The following is a 24745-nucleotide window of genomic DNA, read 5'->3' as shown; positions in this document are numbered from 1 at the left end:
GCAAGTGGGCAGGCCACAGGCAGGGAAAGATGCCATCGTTCCAGCCAGCTTTACACGCGTTGCCGAGCTGCCACACTGATGCTTCCCGGAAACACACAAGCCTCTGGACGCCACCGTCCGATCACAATCAGCTCCAAGGCAGCCAGAACATTACATGCTCAGCTCTCAGCAACATGTGGCCTGTGTGAGGCTCAAAGAGCAGGAAAGTCAGTGAAGGATTTCTAACAGGGGTTAACCTCGCTTTTCCCATCCTCAGATTCAGCCACCATGAGTGTACAAGGCGCCAAGAAAGGCAGTCAGATACATTGCACACTATGGCACTAAAGGGTGAGTACCCAAAACGACCGATGCAAAAATGTGGGCCCCACCCTTCCTGGCCCCTGATAACATCCTGTCATCCTAAAGGCCCTCTATGGGCAGTAAGGGGACACCAGACCCCTACACAGGCCCCCTCAAAATCCCACATCCCCTTCCAGGACAGGAACTGACCCAAAGCCAACTGCTAACTGAGAACCTACTGTGGCTCTGCTATCATTAATCCAGACACTGCCACCTCCCCCTTCTCTGAACTGCTCTGTTATACTTACACCTCCCAGGGGGAAGAAAAATATTCCAGGCTTCTGCGCTAAGGCACAAGCAATTCTCTGTGCAGAGGGCTCTTTGCCCCATCCTGCCCACTCTCCGAAGTTCCGTATCTCCCAACCCAGGCGATCCACGTTCCTTCCTTCTCACAACACCTCAGCTTGCTGCGGACAGGAATCTCGCTCCACCCAGCACAGCACCCTGTACAAAGTCAGGCTGCAGTCACTGAAACAAACATCCACAGGAGTCCGCAGGCACGTTTCCAGGTCGCCACCCCACAGCCGAGACTGCTCCCAACCTGTTCTCTCAGTATGGCCGGTAAGACCTTCCCAGCCGGCACCTCGGTGGGCCCAGACCACACTTCCAGCCTCCACACAGAGCTCCCAGGTTGCTAATCGGTACTGGTCGGCACCTAGCACTGGGGGACAACCAGCAGGCTGAGGAGCGGGCAAACAGGCTGGACTTCAAGTGTCCCTCTCCCTTCTCTGAATCTGACCCCCTGTCATGCGACGTGTGCCACACTGGCCAAGACACAGGCACAAGTGCTGTGGGAAACCTGGCACCCTCTAAGAACAGCAATGTGGCCGTATGTGGGGACAACCATGGCATTCCCATGCTCCTGCCCCCAGGAACCCCACAGCCAGAAATTAAGCCAAAAGAAATAACACAGAGAAGCAAAAAGCTCCCCTCATGATTGAATGTCCAACAAGCAAATGGGTAAATGAATGCTTGATGATCAACTCAGGAAAATATTACACAGCTATTAATTACAAATATCTATGAGGAATTCAAGAAACCCTTGAGACTGTGTGCCCATGGGAGGCCATCAGGCCAGTGCTTCCTGCACAGAGGCAGGTGGCACATTAAATCTGGAGATGTTCATTGGAATTTCCCCAGTTGCTGCTGCGAAGATGGAATCACTTGAGGGACCAGAGATAAAAACGTGATGTGCACACAGTCCCTCCTCAAGGAGTTCTTACTTTAGGAAAGGAGACTAGACATGGGAACAAGCATCCAGGGTAGGATGTAAAAATGGGGCCTATTATAAAAGGCATCCTAAGGACAGAGAAAGATTGGGAGTCAATGAGGAAACAGCTATCGTGTTGACTGCTGGGATGAGCAAGTCTTGGGGTTGGTTTGCTTTTCCCATTTTTTGAAAAGTTATGCTACATATAATACTTATCAGATACTACTTTTCCAAGGGAGGAGAAGATGTTTGCCTGACTATGCATGCCTCTAATATAGTACTAACAGAATACCTTCCAAAAGATGGCAGGGGTGGAATGTGAGGGCTTGGTTGCTCCTGGCGGAACAAGAAGTAGATGAAGTCAGGGAATCCCTGTACTCTACGCTCCACCAATGGAATGACCTAACAGCTCTAGATAATTAGTGTAAAGACTGTGGCCTGGGAACCAGAAGACCCAAGTTCAAGTCCTAGTTCCATGACTTGGTTGCTGTGTGGCCCAGGGCAAGACATTACCTCTGTGAATCTCAAGTTTCATTACCTACAATAATAGAAAAATACACATAACTTTTCCATACCATTTTTTAAACAATTACATCAGACATAAACACGTACTGGGTCACTGAACAATCAAGGGCCCAGGGTCAGGGATATACATCCCAGCACCCACATAGGGCTGTGCACACATCTGGTGCTCAGACCAAACTAGTAGGTAGCGTGTGGGGACCAGCAGTGCTCAGGGGAGTGAGCCCCACAGTGGAGGTAGTGAATGCAGGTCCCCAAAGAGTATGATGGGTAGGACTACAGAGTATTTGAGGCCAGTCCAGGACTGCAGGGCTCCCGACTCAGCACAGGGGCATAGTGTGCAAAGCCCACACAGGATCCCTCATGCCAGATGAAATGCCTGAATTCCAAGCATAGTGACCATCCCCATAAAAGTCCTTCAAGAAGAAAAGTCCCACAGTCCTAAAGGATCTATACATGTGGGGGTCAGTATCCCAGCTTTGGGGAAATTCCTGGGGAAAAGATTTCTCTGGGCCAAAGGTCAGGTACAGGGACCAACACTCAAGCATAAGCTGGAGGGCAAATGGCCCTTGGTAGAGGATTCATTAAAAGATCTACAGGCAGGGGCGCCTGGGTGGCTCAGTGGGTTAAAGCCTCTGCCTTCGGCTCAGGTCATGATCCCAGGGTTCTGGGATCGAGCCCCTCGTCAGGCTCTCTGCTCAGCGGGGAGCCTGCTTCCTCCTTTCTCTCTGCCTGCTTCTCTGCCTACTTGTGATCTCTGTCTGTCAAATAAATAAATAAAATCTTTAAAAAAGAAAAAAAAGATCTACAGGCAGAATGCGTGTAAATTACAGCCAATATACCTACAGTTTCGAAGTTGCTTCCTTGCCCCCTTCTTCCTCCCTGAAAGTTTCTGTGGCAACACTTCCACATTCATAGCAAACAGATTGTTTAATATTTTCTACCTTTCAGTTCTAACAGGAGAAATGATGCCTGGGCAGCAGCCGTCTGGCCATCTTTATAAGCTTATAAATCATGGAAGAATTCAAGGTCGCCAGTCTTTTCCGAGACATTCAGAGGAAGTCAGTAAAAGGAGAAGTGAGCACATGTGAAAGTGAGTCTCAGGCCTTAACCTTGCCAAGACCTTACTGTGTCCTAGGTGCCCACCTGCCTCACCTACACTCAGGGAATTAGCACACAACTCTGACCATGCCTACTAGGGCCAATGCCCTCAGGCAAGGTGGGGCATCTTTTCAGAACAAGCCTGCCAGGGCCAACCACCATCAGTGAGGGTACTGGCCATCACTGTTGACTCCCTGAGATGTCACACACACACTTGTTCTCCCACAAGGCTGTGTGGACTAAACCATGCTGGGACTCCTCAAGGCCTGGAGAAAACCGTGATGGTGCTTTACATCCAGTTCTGGACACAAACTACATTCTTCAATACAGCCACCATACGCCAGCATAAGCATCTGCCTGGCGTCTGCCTCTGAATGTCAGCAGAGAACCATCAGCCATCACCAAGATACTCACACCTGTGAGTGAGTACAGCCAGTCTATGTCTGTGATTCAACGTGATCAGAACCCAGGGCCCTGGCCAGGGTGAAAACCTGGCCTTCTAAGTGAGAAAGGCTGCTGTAAAAATATCCATTTGTTTCTTCTCTTCATCACATCTGTCCTGCTTTCCACTGTCCTGAGAGCTAACATCACAGCTTATGTGGCTGGTCACTGCTCCACGCCTTTCATGTACTCTCTGATCTTCACAACAAACCTATGAGGTATATGCCATCAACACCTCCATCTGACATTCAAGGACACCAAAATGACCTGTCTAAGCAGGCTGTGAACCTTGACCACCTGGCCCCATAGCTGACCTGTAACCGTTCCACGCTGCTCCGCATCGGTGAGCTGCTTCCAAAAGTAAAGGCTGAAGCCATCTAAACGGGAAGCATGTTCTCCTGGAGGGTCTAGTCCTGACCTGCGCATCACACAGGGTCTCCCCAGACACCCCTGCAGCCGAGGTCTAGGGCCTGGGTATGCATGGCACCTGTGAGGAGTTCATCACTATGGGACGAACCAACCACAAACCACCTTCCACAGAGCCACCCACACAGCGTAGCCAAGCACCACGGATTTTTAAGGTGTTCCGGAAGCTGATGGAAAATGCGGGGCTCTTCTCTGGAAGGAGGAAGTCTTTCTTACCTGTGCAAACGTAAGGGTGAGCACAGGCTCCCACCCTTACATTTGGGGTGGGCCTGCCCACCCCAGAGAAAGGAGAGTAACCCTGTAATTAACCATTCAAACAGGGATACTTTGGGGAAAGAGTTGGGACCCTATTAATTACCAAGACACGTGACCCTGCAGGAGAAATGCAGCTTTCCAACCTTTGGTGCTAAAGGTCACATGGCAGAACCATCAATGCAAAGATAAGAAAGCCACTGGAAATACCCACAATGAGACAAAGGCACAAAGAGTGGAACGAAGGGAAAGGAACTTGGCACCAGGGGTGGAGACAGGAGGTCTGGGAGAGACTTCCTGTGAGAAGTGAGCAAAGGACTAACTTCAGAAACTGAAGTCAGGGACATGAGAGCCGGCGGAACTAAGCCAGCATCTGGCATGTGCAGCCGTTCAAGCTGCCTTCCAGAGGTAAGACTGCAGAGCCGTACACACAGTGTCACCCCATCTGGCAGTGTCATGGAAGCAAGGGCTTGAGGAGGAGAGCGCAAATCCCAAGAATTCCACAAGGCATGATCAGGGCCCACACCTCCAGAGCTAGCCAGAGGCCCCAAACCTCTAGATAATCTGCAGATGGTCCCACCCTTCGGCCAAATCAGAAGCAGCACAGGGTGGAGACAAAGACAATAAATAAATATTTGGTGAAACAATGACCTGAGCTCTACAATGTGTTATCGGATGGCCACTTGGTTTCAGCAGAGAATGCTTCTGCGCTGAGGCCACATACTTGCCCAGACTGCATAGAAGGGTGCATGAGAGGGTGAGGCCAACAGCAGATCCCTGCAGTGTGCTCAGAGGGACCTGGGAGTGCCAGGACAGGGCAGAACAGAGATGGAATCTGTGCTATCAGCCACGCGTGGATAGCAAATGTCAAGCAGAAAAAGACACAAAGATGGGAAATGAACATGTCAAAGATAAGTAAGATGTGAATTATGAGCACAAAAGAAGAATAAGGTGGAGTAGTCTGTCTGGGGTGTTTCTATAATAGCTTTACTGAGGTATAAAACACATGCCATACAACTCCCCCATTTAAAAGTGAGTACAATTCAATGGTTTGTAGTGCATCCACCACCACAATGAATTCTAGAACCCTCCAACTCTTGTCACCCCCCCCCCAGAAGAAACCCTGTAATCTTTAGCTGTCATTCCCTAAACCCTCCATTCCCTACCCCCATGCCCACCCCAGTCCCTGGAAACCACTAATCTACTTTCTGTATCTATGTATTTGCCTATTCTAGGCATTTCATATGAATGCAGTCAAATGATGAGTGACCTTTCATGACTGCTCTCTTTCTTTAGTATGATGCTTTCAAGATTTAGCCACACTGTAGTATGTGTGTGTCTTTTTTCTTTTTTTACGATTTTTAAAAATTTATTTATTTATTTGACAGACAGAGATCACAAGTAGGCAGAGAGGCAGGAGGAGGAAGCAGGCTCCCCACTGAGCAGGCAGCCCGACATGGGGCTCGATCCCAGGACCTTGGGATCATGACCTGAGCCGAAGGCAGAGGCTTTAACCCAGGCGCCCGTATGTGTGTGTCTTTTATTCCTTTTTATGGCCAAGTAATATTCCATTTATGAACAGACCACATTTTGTTTATCTACTCATCTGCTGTTGGACACTGGAGTCATTTCTACCTTTTCGTGGCTGTGAACATTGATATACAAATTTGGTGAGTTTTTCAACCTTTTTAAAGAAAGAGCAAAGAGGTAAACACCACCTATCAATGTAAAGTCTGGACAATGAACTCTTCAAAAGCCACAAAAAAAAAAAAAAAAGGGAAACCGGTTGAAGGAGGTGTTGTAAGGGGGTTCCCGAGAGGCTCCCAGTAAGGACATTCGGGGGCAGGCAGCACTAGTTACAGAGACCAAATCTCAAGCTGAAAACATCTCAAAGGAAACAGACATAGGCCTTTTCACAAAGCCTTTCCACACAGATGAGGAAAGAAAGGAGTGGCAAAAATATTTTCTTTAACACATGCCATAAAAAATAAAGTCATAACAAAGACTGTGGTATACCTAAAAGAAGATCTGTGTCCATGTGGGTAACTCCCTGATTTAACACTAAAGACATCAAAATACCTGTACAGTCACTGAACTGAAGGGGCAGGACCTGGTTGAGGAGCACTGTAGTCTTAAAAAGAAGAGGTAATCTTCCTGATGAAAACTTTGAGGGTTGATCCAAATTTCTTCTTAAAAATAAAATGTAGTGAAGGGTGCCTAGATGGCTCAGTTGGCTAGCATCTGACTTTGACTCAGGTCATTATCTCAGGGTTCTGGAATGGAGCCCCACATTGGGCTCCCCACTCAGCAGGAGTCTGCTTCTCCCTCTCCCTCTGCCCCATTTCTGCTCATGCTCTGTCTCAAATAATAAAATATTTATAAATAAATGAATAAATAAATAAATAAAATGTAAACAATCCCAGTTGTGTCATACAGACCTCTGGAGCCTCCAAGATTCCTCTGGATCCCCTCCCCACCCTCTAAGGACACAAGGCCCAACCATCAACTCTGAAATCAAGGAACCCAAACCTCCCTCTCCACCCTGACTTCTGACCCAAGCCCCAGCCCTGCATGTCCAGGGAAAGAGGGAGTGTCACCTGGGCACTGCTATGCTTCCTTCCAACTCACATGTCCAAAGCTCCTGGTCAGGAACTGGGATGGGGCCCTGAATTACTGAGCACCGCTAAGTGAACAGATGAAAGATCAGGAGTATCTTGCCTTCTGGCCACAAAGCTAGTCAGTGACAGAGTGCTAAGGAGACCTGCTGCCCCCGTCTGTTAGTCCTTGGCTGCCCCTCACTCCCGAATCAGAACCCAGCCCTGTTGCTAGTCTAGTTTCCAAGCTAAAACATTCCAGGCACCTCTGGCCCATCACTACCAGGAGCTACAGAGTGCGGTGGTGGAATGTAAGGGCAAAGCGACCTCCTTCTCCAAGCCTCAGATGCCTGTCTGTGCACTCAGAATATAACCTACCCCATACTCTTCACCTTGAGTCCTGACCACATGCTGTGTATCTGCATTTCATTTATTCTTCGGAGACCCAGCCCTTGGCGGCAGGACATAAGAGTGAGCCAGTCCTGGAGTGTGCCTGCTGCTATAGAGAGCAGGCACTTGTCCCCAGTGGTCCCCTTATCAAAGGGCAGAAGCCCTTTGCACGTCTGACACCTCACTCCAAGAGGGCTGCCTCCGGCCCCCACCCAGATTCCGCACCTGCATCAGCTCCATCATGACAGGAGTCCTCCCTGCCTCTCCTATCATGGCCTTCCAGCAAATGGTCCAACTTGAACTAGACCAATGATTTTCAAAGTACAGCCCTTGGGACCCTTTTGGGGGTTCACGAGCCAAAACTACTTTATGCAGTCTTCATTTCCGTTCCACACTCTCATGCTCTCCCTAGTGTACAGCAGGATTTGCTAGAAGCTATGTGACATGACATCACAACGAGTGCAGAAGACAGCAGAATCCCTCTGTCTTTCATGATGACAGATGTTATGGAGATTTTCAAAAAGGTAAAATAGTATGGCTCTTCTTAGCAGATTTATTTTTGTTCTGGAAAAATCATTTTCCAGAATATACCTGTTATTTTTGTGAACAAGTAATAGGTTTCTTTTATTTTTAAATAGATTAATAAATTTCTTTTTTTTAAAATTTATTATTTTATTTGACAGACAGAGATCACAAGTAGGCAGAGAGGCAGGCAGAGAGAGAGAGGAGAAAGCAGGCTCCCTGCTGAGCAGAGAGCCTGATGCGGGGCTCGATCCCAGGACCCTGGGATCATGACCTGAGCCAAAGGCAGAGGCTTAACCTACTGAGCCACCCAGGCGTCCCAGATTAATAAATTTCTAAACATTTCTCAGTTTTAATTTCTAACACAACAAACACTACAAATGTAACCCATATAAACAAAAGCCCATTGAGGGCCTCAATAATCAAGAGCATAAAGGAGTCCCCAAAACAAAAAGTTTGAGAACCACTGACCTAGCCAATCACCCCAGCACCACCTCTGCAAATTGTCAGGTCAGTGACTGGCCTGTCCTGCCCCCACACCCCAACTTCCCTCAGAACTCTGCTCATGCTATCACTCTGGCTCTCCATCAGCCCAAACACAAAGGAGCCTTCAGGTCCATCTCCAAATCTCTACTCAGACTCCTCTCTCCTCCACAGCACTACCTTAAAAGGCTGCCTATCCCCCACCAGACTTACCACAGTGGCTGTACTACATACAGCAAATCTGGAAATGGAATGACTCCCGCATGCACCAGGCAGGGAACCCTTCCTCAGGGTGAGGCAAAGCTCTGCTGAGGAGGGGAGGCCTGGAGAGGGGGCTGGGTTCCACACATGCAACACCCACTATGGGTCCCTGGAGGCCGGCCACTGAGGGAGGCTGAAACATGGGGACGATCAAGCACCTAGAGTGTTCCTTAGGAACCCTGTACATAGACTGTACACAGATGTGACTTCCGTTCTTTTGCACACATCAAATATTTCATTCTATTAAAAAATATTCACATGGGGGTCAGGGTAAATCAGTGATATTCAACCCATGAAGACAAAGGGAGCTGGTGCTTCAGGGGCCACTGCAGAGTGTGGGGTGGGGCGGAGCTTGGGGGGGGCGGTGTCTCACAGGTGGCACCATCCTCCCTTCCCATCCCTCACATATGTGAGTTCCATGTTCTGTTTCAAGGAGCTCTGTGCTCTACTCCTAAAAAGATAAAGTTTGAAAACTGGTATCAGAGTAGTGAACAGGCCAGATCATCTTTTTTCCCTCTAAGTGACCCCAAAATCTTTTAGAGGCCCAACAGCTGCAGCTCCCCATGCATCACACCACTGGAGCACCCCAGCGTCTCCCTACATTGTGTGGCTTTTGACTCCTATGCTCCCTCAGCCCCCCTCCCACCAATACGAAAGCCCCCACTTAGCTCCTTCCGGGCAGCTCCACTCATCTTCCGGTTAGACAGAAACGAGGGATTGAAGCTCAAAGTGGCTTAGCCACCCCTGTGCCCGGGCACAGCGCCTCTACCGCCACCTCAAAGCTGCACACTGTGCTTATAAGCCTGAGGGTTGCCCATAGCCCAGTTCTCCACCCTGGAGTCCTACAAATGAGGAGCTCAGGTCTGGGCAGCGCCATGGCTTGATGTGCTGATTTGAAACACGGCTCACTAACAGAACAACCACTGGACCTGGATATTCCACTTCTAGGTCTCTACCCAGAACTCAAAGTAAATGTTCAAATAAAATGTGTATGTGAACGTTCATAGCAGCACTATTCACAACAGCCAAAATGTGGAAATAGCATCCAACTGCAGATGAACAGATAATGTAAATGTGCTATGCCATAGAATGGAATATTATTCAGCCATTAAAACAACCAATGAGGTTCTAATCCATGCTACCACTGGATGAACTCTGAAAACACACTAAAGAAGCCAGACTAAATGCTACATATTCTAGCTCCATTTTAATGAAACTTCCAGCATAGATAAAGCTGTTAAGGACAGGAAAGCAAACTGATGGTTGCTGAGGACTGGGAGTAGGGAGTCACAGCCCAATAGTTATGGGTATTCCTTCAGGATGATAAAATGTCTTTTTTTTTTTTTTAAGATTTTATTTATTTATTTCACAGACAGAGATCACAAGTAGGCAGAGAGGCAGGCAGAGAAAAAGAGGGAAGCAGGCTCCCTGTTGAGCAGAGAGCCTGATGCGGGGCTCCATCCCAGGACCCTGGGATCATGACCCGAGCCGAAGGCAGAGGCTTTAACCCTCTGAGCCACCCAGGCGCCCCTCTTTTTTTTTTTTTTTTAAGATTTTATTTATTTATTTGACAGAGATCACAAGTAGGCAGAGAGGCAGGCAGAGAGAGAGAGAAAGGAGGAAGCAGGCTCCCTGCTAAGCAGAGAGCCCGATACAGGGCTCGATCCCAGGACTCTGGGATCATGACCTGAGCCAAAGGCAGAGGCTTTAACCCACTAAGCCACCCAGGCACCCCAATGAAATGTCTTAAACTATAGACCGGTCATGTTTGCACAACACTACGAATGTGATGAATGCAATGGAATTACACACTCTAAAATGGTTAATTTCATGTTCTGCGGATTTCACCTTAAAAAAAAAAAAGCCACAAAACCCCCAAACCAAACCCACACGCAGAGCTCCCTAGATCCCAGGCACAGAGAGGGTGAGGGCACACAGCTGATGGCCTGCTCTCCATCCTCCCCTCCCCACCTCCCTGCTCAGCCGCCTGCGCACCCCCCTGTGCACACACAAACACACAAGCGCCCTGCAAGCCCAAACTATGCACAGGGCTCCTCCCGGGGCTGCAACAGCTGGAGGAAGAGGGCGAAAGTGACATTTTAAAAAAGTCTCTTCCCTGTTTGGTCTTGACAAGGAGCCCATGGCCGCGGGATTTTTGGAACATGACGCCATTCGTGGCAAAGAGAGGAATGCTAGAGAATGCGTGGGGACACATTTCTGGGGCTTCGCAGGAAAGCTTTGTAGGAAAAAGTCTCACCCTCTCCCTCAAAAAGCAGTGTCTCCCATTAAGAAACAGGTAGGACGGGAAGGTGCCATGGGAAGGAAAAAAGAGACAGGAAAGTTTAAGTTCAGCTCAGGCCTCGTCCTCTCGCCCCACCCTTCCCAGCACAAACTCACCCTTCCCGCAGGACAGCCCCTGGCTCCTGGACAAGAGGGCCACACACAGCCAGAAATCTAATGTTCGGGAGGCCCACCTGCCACACTCAGGACAGGACGCAAAAGAGTGGGAGGAGGAGAACTTGTGTCAGACTGGGTTTGCATACAGCTCTTCCACTTACAGTATTGCCCTTGGGCAAGCTACTACACTGCCACTTCACAGCTCAGGTTTCTTATCTCTCCACCTCATAAGGCCACTGTGAATGTAAATGAGTTAACAGCGGCAATTACTGCTAGCTACAAATGCCACGGCCGCCACAATAAACAATCCCTGAGTACATCAATGGCTCCTTCGATTTAAGTATAGGAAAACCTCCACATCACAGGAGTCTGCATGACCACCCTAGCTGGTCCAGGTCCCCCAAAAAGGACCCTTAAGCTCACAGGCAGTGGGTTTCGAGGCAGGAAACGGGGACAAAGAGTCAGCAGGCTGCTAGCGGAGATGGCATCTGCCTGTTACAAGAGCTGTCTGCAGGCTTTAGCTAGGAACCACTTCTACCTGTTTAGACCCTAGACAACGGTCTCCTTGGCAAAAGGCTCCCCTCCTTGGAAGCATGTGGACCTGTAAAGCCTGGGGATAAGCGGGGAGACTGGAAGGAGGAACCTGCTGGCTGAGGTGAATGAATCAACTTGGGGGACCAAAAGGTCAGGACGTGCCCCAGCCACATCTCCCACCCACCTGCCCATCAGTTTGGGACAAGACCTGTGCTGCCCTCTACCCTCCAGCTGTTTCACCAGGCCCAGGGCACAAGGACTTTGGTTCCCAGACAACTGTTGCAGGAACGAGCAGGACAGTGGCTTCTCTTAATCCTCTCCTACTTTACTGATGACAACTCAGACACTTCCGTGCAAAGTGACTTCTGGAATCAGGATCTGCCACTGCCATTCACAGGACCTGACCTAGGTACTTCTTGGAGCTTGGCAGGGGCTCAGAGGTGGCTGCTGTGCCGACCACTGCCCTCTGGAGCAGCCCACGGCCTCTAAGGGTAAGTCGTAGGCTAATGGCATCTGGCCTCTTCACTTCAGATCCTCTTCAAATTCTTAAAACCAGTTTCATCTTATTTTTTAAAAAACCCAAACACAAAAAAATAGTTCAATCTTTATACTTAAACATGTTCTGAAAGTCAAACCGACCATGGCCTTTCTGATCCCAAGGGGCTACGGTGAGGAAGTTGCTAGGGCGGGGCCAAGCAGCTCAGCAGGAGAGGAGGCAGCCTGGGCTTTTGTTCTGTGGGTGTGGAGGTAGACAAGAAATGGAGCTAGGGGCTCGGCTGTCCCACAGAACCAGGGAGGGGGCGCCCTCTCTGGGCCTATGTTGGGGAAAACGAACCCCACTTCCTGAGCGCCCCCCAGGTGGCCCACCATTTACAGATCCCGCACCCGCCATTCCTGCACCATCTTCGCCACCATCACAGGCACCCACGACACGGGCATTTTATAGTCCCCAGTTTCCAGAAGAGGGACACAGATGCTGAAACTCTTAAGTGACTGCTCCATCAGCATAAAAACAGAGCCAGGATGTGAACCCAAATCCGAGCTGAAAGCCCCCAGTGTCGACCATTCCATTCCCTTACATGAGCACATGAAGTGAAAAGTGGGACTGTGTCAGATTTCTAGGTCAGAGCAGGTCCCCAAGCGGAAGACAAATGAATGCCCCAATCCCACTGAGTCATGAGGCTCCCCACACCCCAGGTCACTCACCAACCCCAGAGCAGAGAAGCTCTGGATGTGGCACCTGGAGACCCAAGAGATGTGGACTCTTTCTCTGGTTCAACTGGGACTCCCAGAAGTTGCTCCCCCGTCCTTTGGCCCCTTTAGCTACTGGCCAGGACCGTTCGGAGGTAAGACACTGTCAGAAGGGGTGCCATACAGCCTCCCTGGTCCGTCTGATAAAAGCAGTGCTTTAGGACCTACAGAGATCAAGGACACAATTACTTCCTGATTCTGAATTCCTTAGGGGAAAAGCAGTGCTTCCTGTTTAGGGCTGTGCCAAAGGTGTGGTCACTGCCAAAGGCCAGTAATCTGTTGAGGGACATGGGGCCCCTAAGGCTGAGAAGATTTTAGATTTTAGGGCCTAGATGATGACCTGTGAAATGTCCTGCCCCACTACCATCCCCACATATACCCCCATGCACCCCAGCTACTAAGGAATCCATTCTCGGGACAAGGCCCTGTTTCTGATAGCAAAGGTTAACACTTTCAATTTATCAGACAGAGGGAGGTCAAAGAGAACTTTGGAAAAACCCGCATTGGCCTTCCTGTGACCGAGGCAGGTCACTGAACTGGGTCTCAGTGGCTCCATCTGTTAATTGAGGACAACCCCTCACCTGCTTAATTACTGGGAGGGGTATCACCCAGCCCTGCAGGCCCCTCCTCCCAGGGCTAGGAAGCGGACGTCCATTACACAGCTTTGATTTTGTTTGCAATAGCCCAGCCTCCTACAGTAACAGTACTAGGTGAACAAGTCCCAGCTGCCTTCCCAAGAGGAGGGAAGACAGACTTCCGGTCTCACAAAGGCCGGCACGGAACGGTGTGGAACTAGGTTCTAGTCCCAGCCCCACCGCTGGGCAGATCAGTGACCTCGGACAGGCAGTCCCAGCTCCCTGAACCTCCACCACCCCTTGCTACAGGGCCCATGCTGCCACCAGCCCTCCCCAGCTGCCAAGAGCAGAACGAGACAGATCACAGCACACAGCACGTGACGCAGCACAGTGGAGGCTCCGGAGGATTCGACGCGCCCATCTGCTCACTCTTGCTGCAAGCTGCCCCAGAGATGGGGCAGGCCACCACCCAGCACAGGGTGCAGACGCCACGCTGAGCATGAGGGCAGAAAGGCGCTGGAAGGGTTACAGACTCCAGGCAAAAAGCAGGCTGTGGTTTCATGTGAACTAGGATGACCCTGATGGAGAAAACCAGCAAGTGGTTTGGAAGATTCCGGTTCCAGTCTCCAGAGACAAAATGCCAGCGAATCAACTCACTGGCTCTCTTGCCCCCAAAGGAAGTGATAATATAAAGGGAGCGGTGGGGCTGGGCACTCAGGGCTTCCATGCCAGGGCAGCCGGGAAATCGTCCTCGGATCGTCTCACAGAACTCTCCACTGCTAAAACTGGAGGAACCACAAAGTCTCAGGCAGGTTTCAAACCTGTCCCCCTGGCCTTCAGAGATGACTGGGAGTCCCATGGGCAGAAAGCAGAGGTGGCTGAGAGGCCAAGTTCCAGGCTCCAACCTCATGTTACCCAGAACGGTGTCACTTTTTCAGTTTCAGACATGGCATTTCGACATTCTTCAAGGGAAGGCTAAATGATTTAGTTCAAGTCTGAAAACTACTAACCTGGTCCAATTGTGGCATTTCAAATGGGAAAGGGAGGCCCGGAGTGTGAATAGCCAAGCATAAAGGAAAAGCCGGTTTTCTCAGGTTAAATGCTTCTAAATTAGCAGCCAGGGCTCTTCACTGGCTCTTGTGCCTCCTTCCCCACCAGTCTGAGGATGTTGGCAGTAGGATGCTACCTCTTTCTCGTCTCTTTTCCCTGGTTGCAAGGCTCTCTTCTTTCTTTCAAGACTAAATGGCAGCTTGGGAACAATTTAAAGATAAACATTCCCAGTCAAATTTCTTTATTTCGGCTAAACAGCATCAGGGTTCTAGTAATCAGGAAACAGCCCAAACAAAGGCTATTCCCCACACAACAGGCCATCAGCGCGCTTCCTGGAATATTAATTACCACAAAGGGGGTTTAGTAACCTCCACAGGCCCAGCCAGCACCTTCCATCCATTCCATTAGTAGACCACTCCCTGTAAACAGAATGGGGGCACCAGCTTTATAGGTCGGAAACCAAGACTCAGAGAACATAAGTGACCTTCCTGGGTCACCCTACATGTCTGTGCCAAGAATAGAACATAGGTCTTCGATTGTAGTCCTTCTGTGTGGCAAAGGAAAAAGAACTCGGAAAGAAAGGTCAAGTAGCAGGCTAGAACACAGGGAAAAAAAGCAGCTCAAATACAGCTGCAAAACACTCCCAAACACAAAGGGCTGTGTCAGAATGCAGTCACCGCAGCCAGCAACGTGCCTGGAGGGGGCACGCCAGCCTGCCCCCCCAAGCTCTCACTGGCTCCCTCCAGGACAGGCTCTGCCTGCACCCTCCTTCCTCCTCCTTCTAGAGGGGGAGTGGGGATCAGAGCCGCAGAGCCCTCAAATGCCACTAAAAGGAGTCCGCAAGATGTGACGTTCAAAGAAAGAAGTCCCAAAAGTTGGCAAGAAACACCAAGCAGAGGACACAAACAGGAATAACAGCAGAAGAGAACCATTCCGGGAATCCTCAGAACACAGGCTGTCTGCACGACACCCCCAAGAGGGAGGAAAAACCCTCAAGCACAGCCTTTCCACTCAGCACTCCCCCCACGAGGGTCTCAAAGGCCCCTCGGTGGGCCAGGCTGCTGCAGCTGGAGCAACCCTGTCCCACATGGTGGCTCCTGAGCTCCCAGAGAGTGGCCAGCCAGCCTGAAACGAAAGGTGCCGTAAAGGTAAAATAGTAACTTCTTTACATGTTGAAATGGTATTTTGGATATGTGAGGTTGAACAAGATATAATTAAAACTTATTTCATCTATTTCTTTTTACTTTTCTAATGTAGCAAGGAGGTAATTTTTAATTACATATGTGGGTCACGTTATAGTCCTACTGTACAGGGCTGGTCTAACCCATAGGCCAAATCTAGCCCCAGGATTTTTTTTTTTTTAAGGTCCTAAAAGCAAGGACAGTTTTTATGTTTCTACATGATTATGTAAGTACCTTCATGAACTCCTGGATTTTGGCCTACAAACCCTAAAGCTTTTACGATCTGGCCCTTTAAGAAAGAACTGGTCAATCCCCTGGTCTAGACTTTAAAAACAATCAGATATTCACTCTAATGGCACCAGGAGCAGAGGGCAGTTTTGGGATGCATATGTGTGTGAGTGATTCTTGCACACTCATTTTTAAAAATTGAGGTAGGAGTCCCATGGCATAAAATTAACCATTTTAAAGTGAACAAGTCAATGATGGTTAGTACATTCACAGTGTTACACAACTAGCTTCTCTACCTAGTTTTTAGACATCTCATCACCCCCTCAAAGAAAACCCTGATCTCATTTGCAGGAACTTCTCCCACACCCCTAAAAACCCTGGTAATCACTAATCTGCCTTCCATTTCCATGGCTCTACCTATTCTGGACATTTCACATAAATGCAACCATACAATGCATCATCTTTGTGCCTGATTCTTACTTAACACATGTCTGAGGTTCCGTCATATTGTAGGATGGTCGGTACTTCATTCCTCTTTTTCTAAGTGAGTATTCTGTGATATGGATATACCACCGTCTGTTTATTCATTCATCCACTGATGGCTATTTGGGTTGCTGCTACCTTTTGGCTATTATGAATAGTACTATTACAAATATGCACGAATATGCTTGTTTGAATACTTGTTCCCAATTATTTTGGATATACATTAGGAGTGGAATTACTGGGTCATATGGTAATTCTTTTGAAGAAATGCCAAACTGTTTTCCACAGTGGCTGCACTATTTTCCATTCCCATGAGCAATGCGTGAGGGTTCTAATTTCTCCACATCCACATCAACACTTACGACCTTCCCTTTTTTAAAACAACCCTTCTAGAGGGTGCGAAGTAAATAACTCACCTTCGTCTTTATCTGCATTTCCCTAATGACAAATGATACTGACCATCTTTTCCTGTGCTTGTTGGCCGTTTGTAAGGTCTGGGATTTCTGACATAGCCCCTGCCAAACCACCCACCAATGTGCACATAAATTATAAATCTCAAAGGGGTGGGCATGAAATCTGCCCACTGCTTATGGGATAAATGTCAAGTGAAGTAAAGAACTTCCACGCCCTAGACCTTCTAAGAGGATCACAGGGAAAGTAAAGGGAAAGTCGATGAAATGATTCACAGAAACCAAGTCCTGACCCACCCACCTCTGTGCCTGGGACTCTCACCCCAAGACCCCAAGCAGCCCTAGCAGTGGAGAGCCACACAGCGAGGGGCACAATTAGACCGAGAGGTCTGAGAGGAGATGCAGGAAGACTAGAAGAGCCCTGCAGAAACCAAGACCAAACTCCTCATTCTTCAGATGGGAAAATCAAGGCCTGAGGAGAGAGAACAACCCAGCCAAGATCCCACAACAGAATAGCAGTAGAAGGAACTAGAACTTAAGTTCAGATGCAGTGACTCCTTCCACAAAAGACATATCTAAAGTCCTACAAGTCGGCAGGAGGATGACATATCATGAGAGCAATTCCTACCACGAACCCCAGAAACCCACACTGAAGATGGGATGAGGACCTGGGAGCCAAAAACCCTGGGCTCCAGACCTGCTCCCATTGACTGCCAACCCCTGATTCACCTCCCTTCCCCATCTGCTCCCCCTCATTTCACTCTATGTGGCCTCCTGAGTGACTGACTACACTGACTCCCATGACTTCAGAATTCCTACTGCTCCCACACCCCTCACCTAGCTCTAACCACCTGCTTGCCTGAGCCAGTGATTCCACCTAAGGACCAAACTAAACCTCCAACTCCACGGGGTCAAAGTCACTGTATTAATTTTGTCTCCTCCCCACTCCATAAACCTACTCCTTATCTGTTATTCTCAGTCTTTGCTGAAGGTACCCAGGTCTCCTCAATCCCCACCTCCAAGCAACCACCAATACCCTGTCCTTAGTGTCTCATGACTCCTTCCATCCTGGCCAACAGTGACCTGGAGAAGACCTTTACTATCATTTACCTGGACTATCTTAGAGCTTCTAGTTTTATGCCAAAATTATTTTTCTAAGACAAAACTCTGATGCGTTAGAAAGTTAAGCATAAAAATAACTACAAGGGAATTACAAAAGTGAGGGAATACTTTATAATCTTGAAAAAAACACCTTCATAAGCATTAGATTAAAACTACAAACTAAAAAAGAAACATGGAAATTTAACTGCATTCTTTTTTAAAACTACCATATGAAAAAGAAATGACCATACATAACATTAGAATGGACACCGTGGGAGAAACTATGCACAATATAGGACAGGTTCAGATTGAGATCTAGAGCAGGGGTCAGCAAACTGGAGCATACAGGCCGAACCCTACCAGCTGCCTGTCTCTGTAACTCTGTAAATACGGTTTTCTCAAAAACAGCTACACTCATAAGTTTACGTATTGTCTAAAGCGGCTTTGCACGATGGCTTTTATGCTACAATGGCAAAGTTGTGTAGATGCCACAAAGATCATATAGCCCACATGGCTGAAATATTTACTATCTGGCCTTTTAGGGAGAAAGTTGGTGGACGCCTGACCTAGAGTGTAGATGGAAAGCTCCTACAGACCAGCTGGAGTCAGGGCGGGGGCGAAAGAAATTAACCCAACAGAAAAACAGGCACACAGTATGAATGGGCAGTCCACACAAGAAACAAAACATATACCATAAATATTGTAAAAAGAGGCTTAGCCTCATTGGTAATTAGGAAAATTATTAAAGAATTAAATCATCTGATAATATCCAATCCTGGCAATGCTATGACACAGCCTTTTTTGGAAGGCAATTTAGTGATATCTGTAAAAAAAAATTCAATGTGCTTAATGTTAACCCAGCCATTCTATTTTTAGCTATCTGCCCCCAGAGAAATACTTGCATTTGTGCACGCACACACTCACCCAAAAGCATTTAGAAAACTGTTCGCTGAAGCATTCGCTGTTTGTAACAGCAGTACCCAGAAGTAACCTTGCTGTCCATCAATAAGGGAATGGTTAAATGGTACATCCCCGATGGCACTATTTGGAATACGTATATGTCGCACCATGAAAAGAGCTGTAAGACATATCATTAAGTGGGAAAAAAATATGCTGCAGAGCAAATACAAATATAGTTTGGGTTAAGTAAAGGTTTTAACTGTGTATTCGAGTCCATATGCATGTAGAGAAATGCACAGGACTGAAGGATACACGCCTTAAAGAGGGGGTGGCCTCAATGATTGCTGATCTATCTTCCAGCCTTGAAGGGCTAAAATAAGCTCAGGGCAGGGAGGGGCAGCAGGAAGCAGGGCCTTGGGGGAGAGTGATGGGAACCAATTGGCTGAGGTTTTCTAATGGAGCCAGAGGATGAAGAGTAAGGCTGGGGGAGGCCGGATGCAGAGAGCAGCAGCTAAAGCTGTTGGCAACAGCCCTGAGTCTCCCTCCTTCTCTTTTCAAGAGCAGTTTCTTCCTGAAAGATCCCAGGAGGTAGAGGGCTGGCCTAATCTCTCCCAGCATAAATAACCCCACTCATTATTTCAGAAACTACCATCCCAGTTGTGCCCTGAAGGACTCAAGCCTGTTTAAAATCCACAATTCAAATGTGAATAAAGTTGAAGAGTAAAGTGCTTTAAATCTGCAACACTCTCTTGATCCAATTAATAATCAACAGATTTTTTAAAAGAAAATTTAACAGATCCGACTCAAATACGGAGATTCCATTTGTTTATCTAAGCCTAAGAATCAGAAAACGGTTCTTATGAGGTGTAAATATCCAATCTACCAATTTTAGCAGTTGCCTGGAATAACCAGGAAACTCAGAACAACGCTTGCCAAGCCCATAAACTTCCTATATCCAAGTTTACCATTCTGTGGGTGATTTTGTTTGTTTGTTAAATTGTAAGAGAAAAGTTTAATAAGATACCAGTCCTTGCTTTTCAAAGGGTGAGAGAGGTAAACCAGGGATCCCTACTCCCAATTTACAGAAAAGGAAAAGAAACTATATAAAGGCAAAGCAACTTACTCAAGGTCACACAGCTGAAAGTGACAGTGAAGACAAAAGACCTCCTGACTCCTGGTCCAAGGCCCTCATCACCACATAAACTGCCCCCCACCCCAAGGCATCCAGTTGAACAGAGAGAGTGTCCCTGAAAAGCCCAACCCAGAACACTTTAAGTTCTATTCTTCCCAAACTGACCTGGTCCTTCATCCCAAAAATCTGTGACTGTAGCCTCAAGTGTTCGGTTACGCTTTTGGTTTTAGATGAAAGGAGTTTTTTTTCTTGGGTGTTGGGATTCTGATCTCAGGGGAAGACGCCATGTCTCGTGCCATAACCCCTGCCCTGCCAACCTACTCTGGTCTGCCATGTAAACAATTCAAATCCTGTAGTTAAGTAGCATTAAAAACAGCGGGCCCTACAGTTCAAAGCAATGTTTTCCATCTAAGGGGTTCTTCTGCAAAAGGAGTGGCTACAACTAGGTCACACTGGACTGGAATGTGAAGGGAGCTCCCCTGGCCTCATGGGGGGGGGGGTGGGCAACCACGCTCTGAAGAAGACTGAGACTGGGGGAGAGGAAAGGAGGGGCCACAGACACATCCCAAGTGGTGGTAGACAAGGCTTGTTCAGGAAATCCAAGGAATCAGCATAGCCCAAGGGCCTGCAAGTGTTCCAGATAATCCTTGGGATCCTGAGGTTTCTCTGGAATACTGGGGGCTCAGGGAGCAACCAGTACAGAGGTTCCCAAAGGCCAGTGGGGATTGCAGTCCAACTTCTTAGGGAACTGTTAACAATATAAATTCCTTCATCTCCTGTATTACTCCAGGAATGGGGCCCCAGGACTCTGTATTTTTAGCCTGTGACTCTGATGCAGGTTTGGGAGCTACTAAACTAGTCCAAAGCCCTCATATGACAGATAAGGCCAGGAGAAGTGAACACACTTTCCCAAAGGCCCCCAGGTCTCCTTATTCCTTACCAGGAGACCAGAGAGCAGGGAGAAAGGGTGGGGAGAACAGCCCCCACCTCTCCCAGCAACAAAAAGGCCTCCAGGTTAAGTTCAAGAGCAAGACCCTCCTCCCCCCACTTCAGGACCATTCCCCTCTCCCATCACTGACAGTGACAATGATTTAGAAAACGCCCGCCGGGTCTGTCGAGAGGGAAGCCCACAGTCCACCCAGACAATCCTGCTCCCTTGGCCACTCTGGGTGGACAAGTCTAAGTCGGGTCCTAAAACGGACTCTATGGGGGGTACTGCGAAGCAGCAAGCAATCCCCAAGCGCTTTGTTCCTCCTAAGAAAAACCAGGCATTTTTGAGTCACCCAAAAAGCATGAATCACACGGCAGGGCTATGGGAACGGGAAAGGATGTTATTTTTCGGCATACTTGAGGATTTTCCCTTTGTCCCGGCTCTATCAATACACTTCCCGCTCCCCCCCCATCTCCATCCTCACTACCCTCCCCAGGACTCACGTACATTTTTTCTGCTCCGTTTTTATTTTCCCTGGGAGCCTTCAGAGGCACCCCCACCCCCGCCCGCCTCGGGAACTGGATAACGTCCGCTCTCCTCTCCACAGCAGGACGGTGGTCTCACGGGCGTCAGAACTGGGGGGACGCGGCCAGCGCCCCGGGAGAGGCACTCTTGCCCTACTCGGACGACGGCTTGCAACACCTAGGGGGGCGACTGCGCGCCGGGAAACTTCCAGCCCGAGGGGGCCGCCGGGGGTCGGGGGCCGCCCGGCCCGGGACCCGGGTCTCCACCTCCTGATCGGCCCCAGGACCCCAGCCCGCTCACCTGCGTCAAGTCCTCGTCGTTGAGGAGATGCGATTCGCGGGGCTTAAAGCAGTTCTGACACTTGCTCTTGTTGAAGATGTTGGCCTGGAATTTCCTGCACGGGTTCTCCTTGGCCGCCGACATGGTCGGCGCGGCAGCGGCACAGGCCCGGCGGCCCGGCCCGGCCCGGCGCGCGCTCCGCGGCGGACGGCGGACGGCGGCTGGCGGGCGGGCGGCGGCACCATGCACGGCGGGCCCGGGGCGGGCTCAAGCCGGGCTCAGCGCGGACGCCGCGGCATGCCCCCGCCGGCCGGCCGCCTCACAGCCGGGCCGCGGACGCAGGCCCGGCCGCGGCCGGAGCGCGCCCCCCGGCGGTCAGGGCGGCCTCACGGACGCCGGGATACTGGCCGGGCCTCTCCTCGCACGACGGAGCGGCGCTGCACGGCGCGCCGGGGCACCTCGGCGCCGAGCCCCGCGCCCGGGCCCTCACACAGCGCGCGGTCCCCGCCGCCCGCCCGCACAGCCGCCAACCGGCCGCCGCGGGCCCATGGACGCGGCCTCCCGGGCCCGCTGCCTCCCCGCGCTCCGGCCCGGTTCTCAGGCGCCGGGTCGCTGCCGGTCCCCGGGGTCGGTCCGCGCCGCCACCGCTGCCCTCGGCGCCCAGCGGCCGCAGCAAATGGTAGCGGAGCGCCTCGCGCACTCCCGGGGCGGGGCGGGGCGGGCGGGCGCGCGGGCGGGCAGGCGGGCGGGGGAGGAGGGAGCGATAGGGGCAGCGCGCAGGGCGGGGCCGCGCCCTCCGCGCGATCGGCAGCCCTGCCGGCCAATGGGAGGGGCGCGCTCCGGCTAACAAAGGAAACCTTTGACCAATGGAAATCGGGGGCGGGGAAAAAGGGCAGCCGGGCGCAAGGTAACTTGTGTAGGCGAAAGAAGGTGGGGGCGCCGAGATGGGACATTCAGGTTTGGTGGACTGGCGCAGAAGCTGGCTGGGTCCTGACAGCTGCAGGGGCTGGGGCGGGGGCCCGTGAGGGAGGGGGCGGAGTCGACCTCCAGGCTGGCTCTACAAACCTCTGGCTCCCAACCTTGCCTTCCCGCGCATTGTCCCGACACCCGAGCCCAGCTCTGAGCGGATTCACTTAGCACCTACTGTGTGCCAGTCCCGCCCTCAGCCCCCGCGAGGCAGTGGTCATAGCATTATTAATAGGGACTAGATACTGTTCCGAGAGCTTGATATTCATCAGCTCGTTAAAGTTTCACAGCCTCTCCATCATCATCCTCATTTTACATATGAGGAAACTGAGGCTCAGAAAAGTTAAGAAATAAGAGGTAGAGTTTCAAGGGATGACTAAGAGATGTCAGCCTTGAAGAGCTGTCACTTCTATTATGGGAGATTAGTGAAGGCTGACTTAATGCCAGGTACTGAGCTAGGCATTCTTTCCCCCATTATGTGTTTGAGGAAATGAAGGCTCACACTCCTGAAGTAATTTGTGCAGGAGGGGCCGAAATGTCAATCCAGTCCTCTGCCGTCCAGTCTCATGGTCAAAAAACCGCCTGGAGAAGACTGTAAAGGACATACAGGCAGAAGATTCAGGAGCCCAGAAAGGGGAAAATGCACTTCTTGGGGAAATTAGGGGTGGCTTCAAGGAGGAGGGGAAACCTAAGCATATGATGAGAGGTTGCCACGGGCTGGAGGTGGAGATTAGAGGAAGAAGGAGCAGGATAAAGGAGGTCATAGGGATTCATGGGGCCAGATCTCCCAGGGCCTTGGATTCCAAGCTCCGGAGCGTAAATGTCACTCTGCTGGCAGCCAGGAGTAGACCACGGGAGTTTTTAAACAGTGGGGTGAGCTAACTCAGCCCTCACAGAAGAGGTGACATTGAAGCATGTGTTAACAGCAGCGACAGCAGCTGTTGCTTAGAGAATGGGAAGGTTTTAGGAGAAGGAGCAAATGCTTCCAGAGCTGTGTACTTTTCCACTGATCATCTGGTGAATATCCCAGGGAGGTAGATTTCAACTTAGTGTGAGAAAATGCTTTCCTCCAAAGCAAGCTGAAAGAAGGTGGATCAAAGTCCTGTGGCAGCCTAAGGGGGAAGCCCAGCTCCACCCCTGCTAGCTCTGTGGCCTTGGGCAAGTCCTTCACCTGCCTGCTGCCTCAGTTACCTCATCTACAAAATTGGCATGATTATATGGTTGTTGTGAGCATTACATGATATAATGCTTGTGAAATATTTTGCATGATGTGGCCAAATGTTAATTGGTGAATCCAGGCAAAGAGTGTTTATTACACTGTTCTTATAACTTTTCTGTTGGTTTAAGTTTTTGCAAAATAAAAAAGTGCATATGTAGCGGAGGAGACAGACCATTCTTGCCTGCACAGAGTACTCAGAAACTGATGCCAACGATGGCCTCTGGGGAGGGGTGCTGGGTGATTGAGAGGTGACCTACTTTTAATCTTCACTGTAAACCCTTTTGTTCCTCTTGGATTTGGTATCATGTGCATGTACACTTTGTTTTAAAATAAGTTTTTAAAGTCCTATCCATGCCTCAAAGCCAACTCAAAGGCCATTTCCCTTAAGAAAATGCTTGGCATGATCTGCTCAAGTCAGTGGACACATCCGGCACCTGCCCTGATCAGGAAGGGTCCCTGGCTGGGGGCATAAAGAAGCCTTTGATTCAGGCCTGCCCAGAAAGAGCTCACACTTGAGCAAGTGGAGACAAACAGAAACAGGAGGCAAACAGACAAATTCATTCCAGGGTGTTATGGGGTTCCAGACAAGGGCGCTCAGCTCCATATGCAACTTATGGGAGGGCTACTTAGAGGAGGCAGTGCCAGGGCTGGTTCCCAAGCTGAAGAAGACCCAGCTAGGAGAAGGTAGAGGGAAGGCATTCCAGACGGAAGAAGCACCACGAGCTCAGGGCCTTTGAAAGCAAAGGGTGTGTCCATGCATAGAAGCACCTCGACATTACTGGGTCGTGCAGGGAAAGAGGAGTAGCAAACAGTGAGACCCAAGGTTTAGCACCTGCTCTATGAATACCTCTTGTGACACATTAAAGCTCGGCCTCCTCAGGGAAACAGGCGGTGGTGGTGGTGTTTTGTTTCTCGTTATTACTATTTTATATCCATTTTACAGAAAGCACACATGAGGCTCAGGACATTTGAAGAATGTGGCTGTGGTCACAATATAGACCCTCTCAATAAGGATTCAAGCCCACACAGGTTGACGCAATTA

The 24745-nt window shown here is 49.8% G+C and overlaps 1 protein-coding gene across 9 annotated transcripts in view; it reads right to left on the bottom strand.

Moving 5' to 3' along the window:
* Positions 1-22242, bottom strand: part of MPRIP (myosin phosphatase Rho interacting protein) — a 141962-nt gene extending 119720 nt beyond the window's left edge. For 5 of the 9 annotated variants that reach the window (XM_032320707.1, XM_032320710.1, XM_032320709.1 and 2 more), the window contains exon 1: positions 21540-22242. In XM_032320707.1, coding sequence (XP_032176598.1) covers positions 21540-21662 — 123 coding nt within the window. In that variant the 5' untranslated portion in view covers positions 21663-22242. The remainder of the gene's footprint in view (positions 1-21539) is intronic. The other 4 variants (XM_032320716.1, XM_032320715.1, XM_032320714.1 and 1 more) reach the window with 2 other exon arrangements.
* Between the last annotated feature and the right edge of the window lie 2503 nt (positions 22243-24745).

This window comes from Mustela erminea, chromosome 18, assembly GCF_009829155.1.
Source record: "Mustela erminea isolate mMusErm1 chromosome 18, mMusErm1.Pri, whole genome shotgun sequence".
Taxonomy (NCBI): domain Eukaryota; kingdom Metazoa; phylum Chordata; class Mammalia; order Carnivora; family Mustelidae; genus Mustela; species Mustela erminea.
Note: the sequence above shows the minus strand (reverse complement) of the source record. Positions and strands in the feature narration are given on the sequence as shown.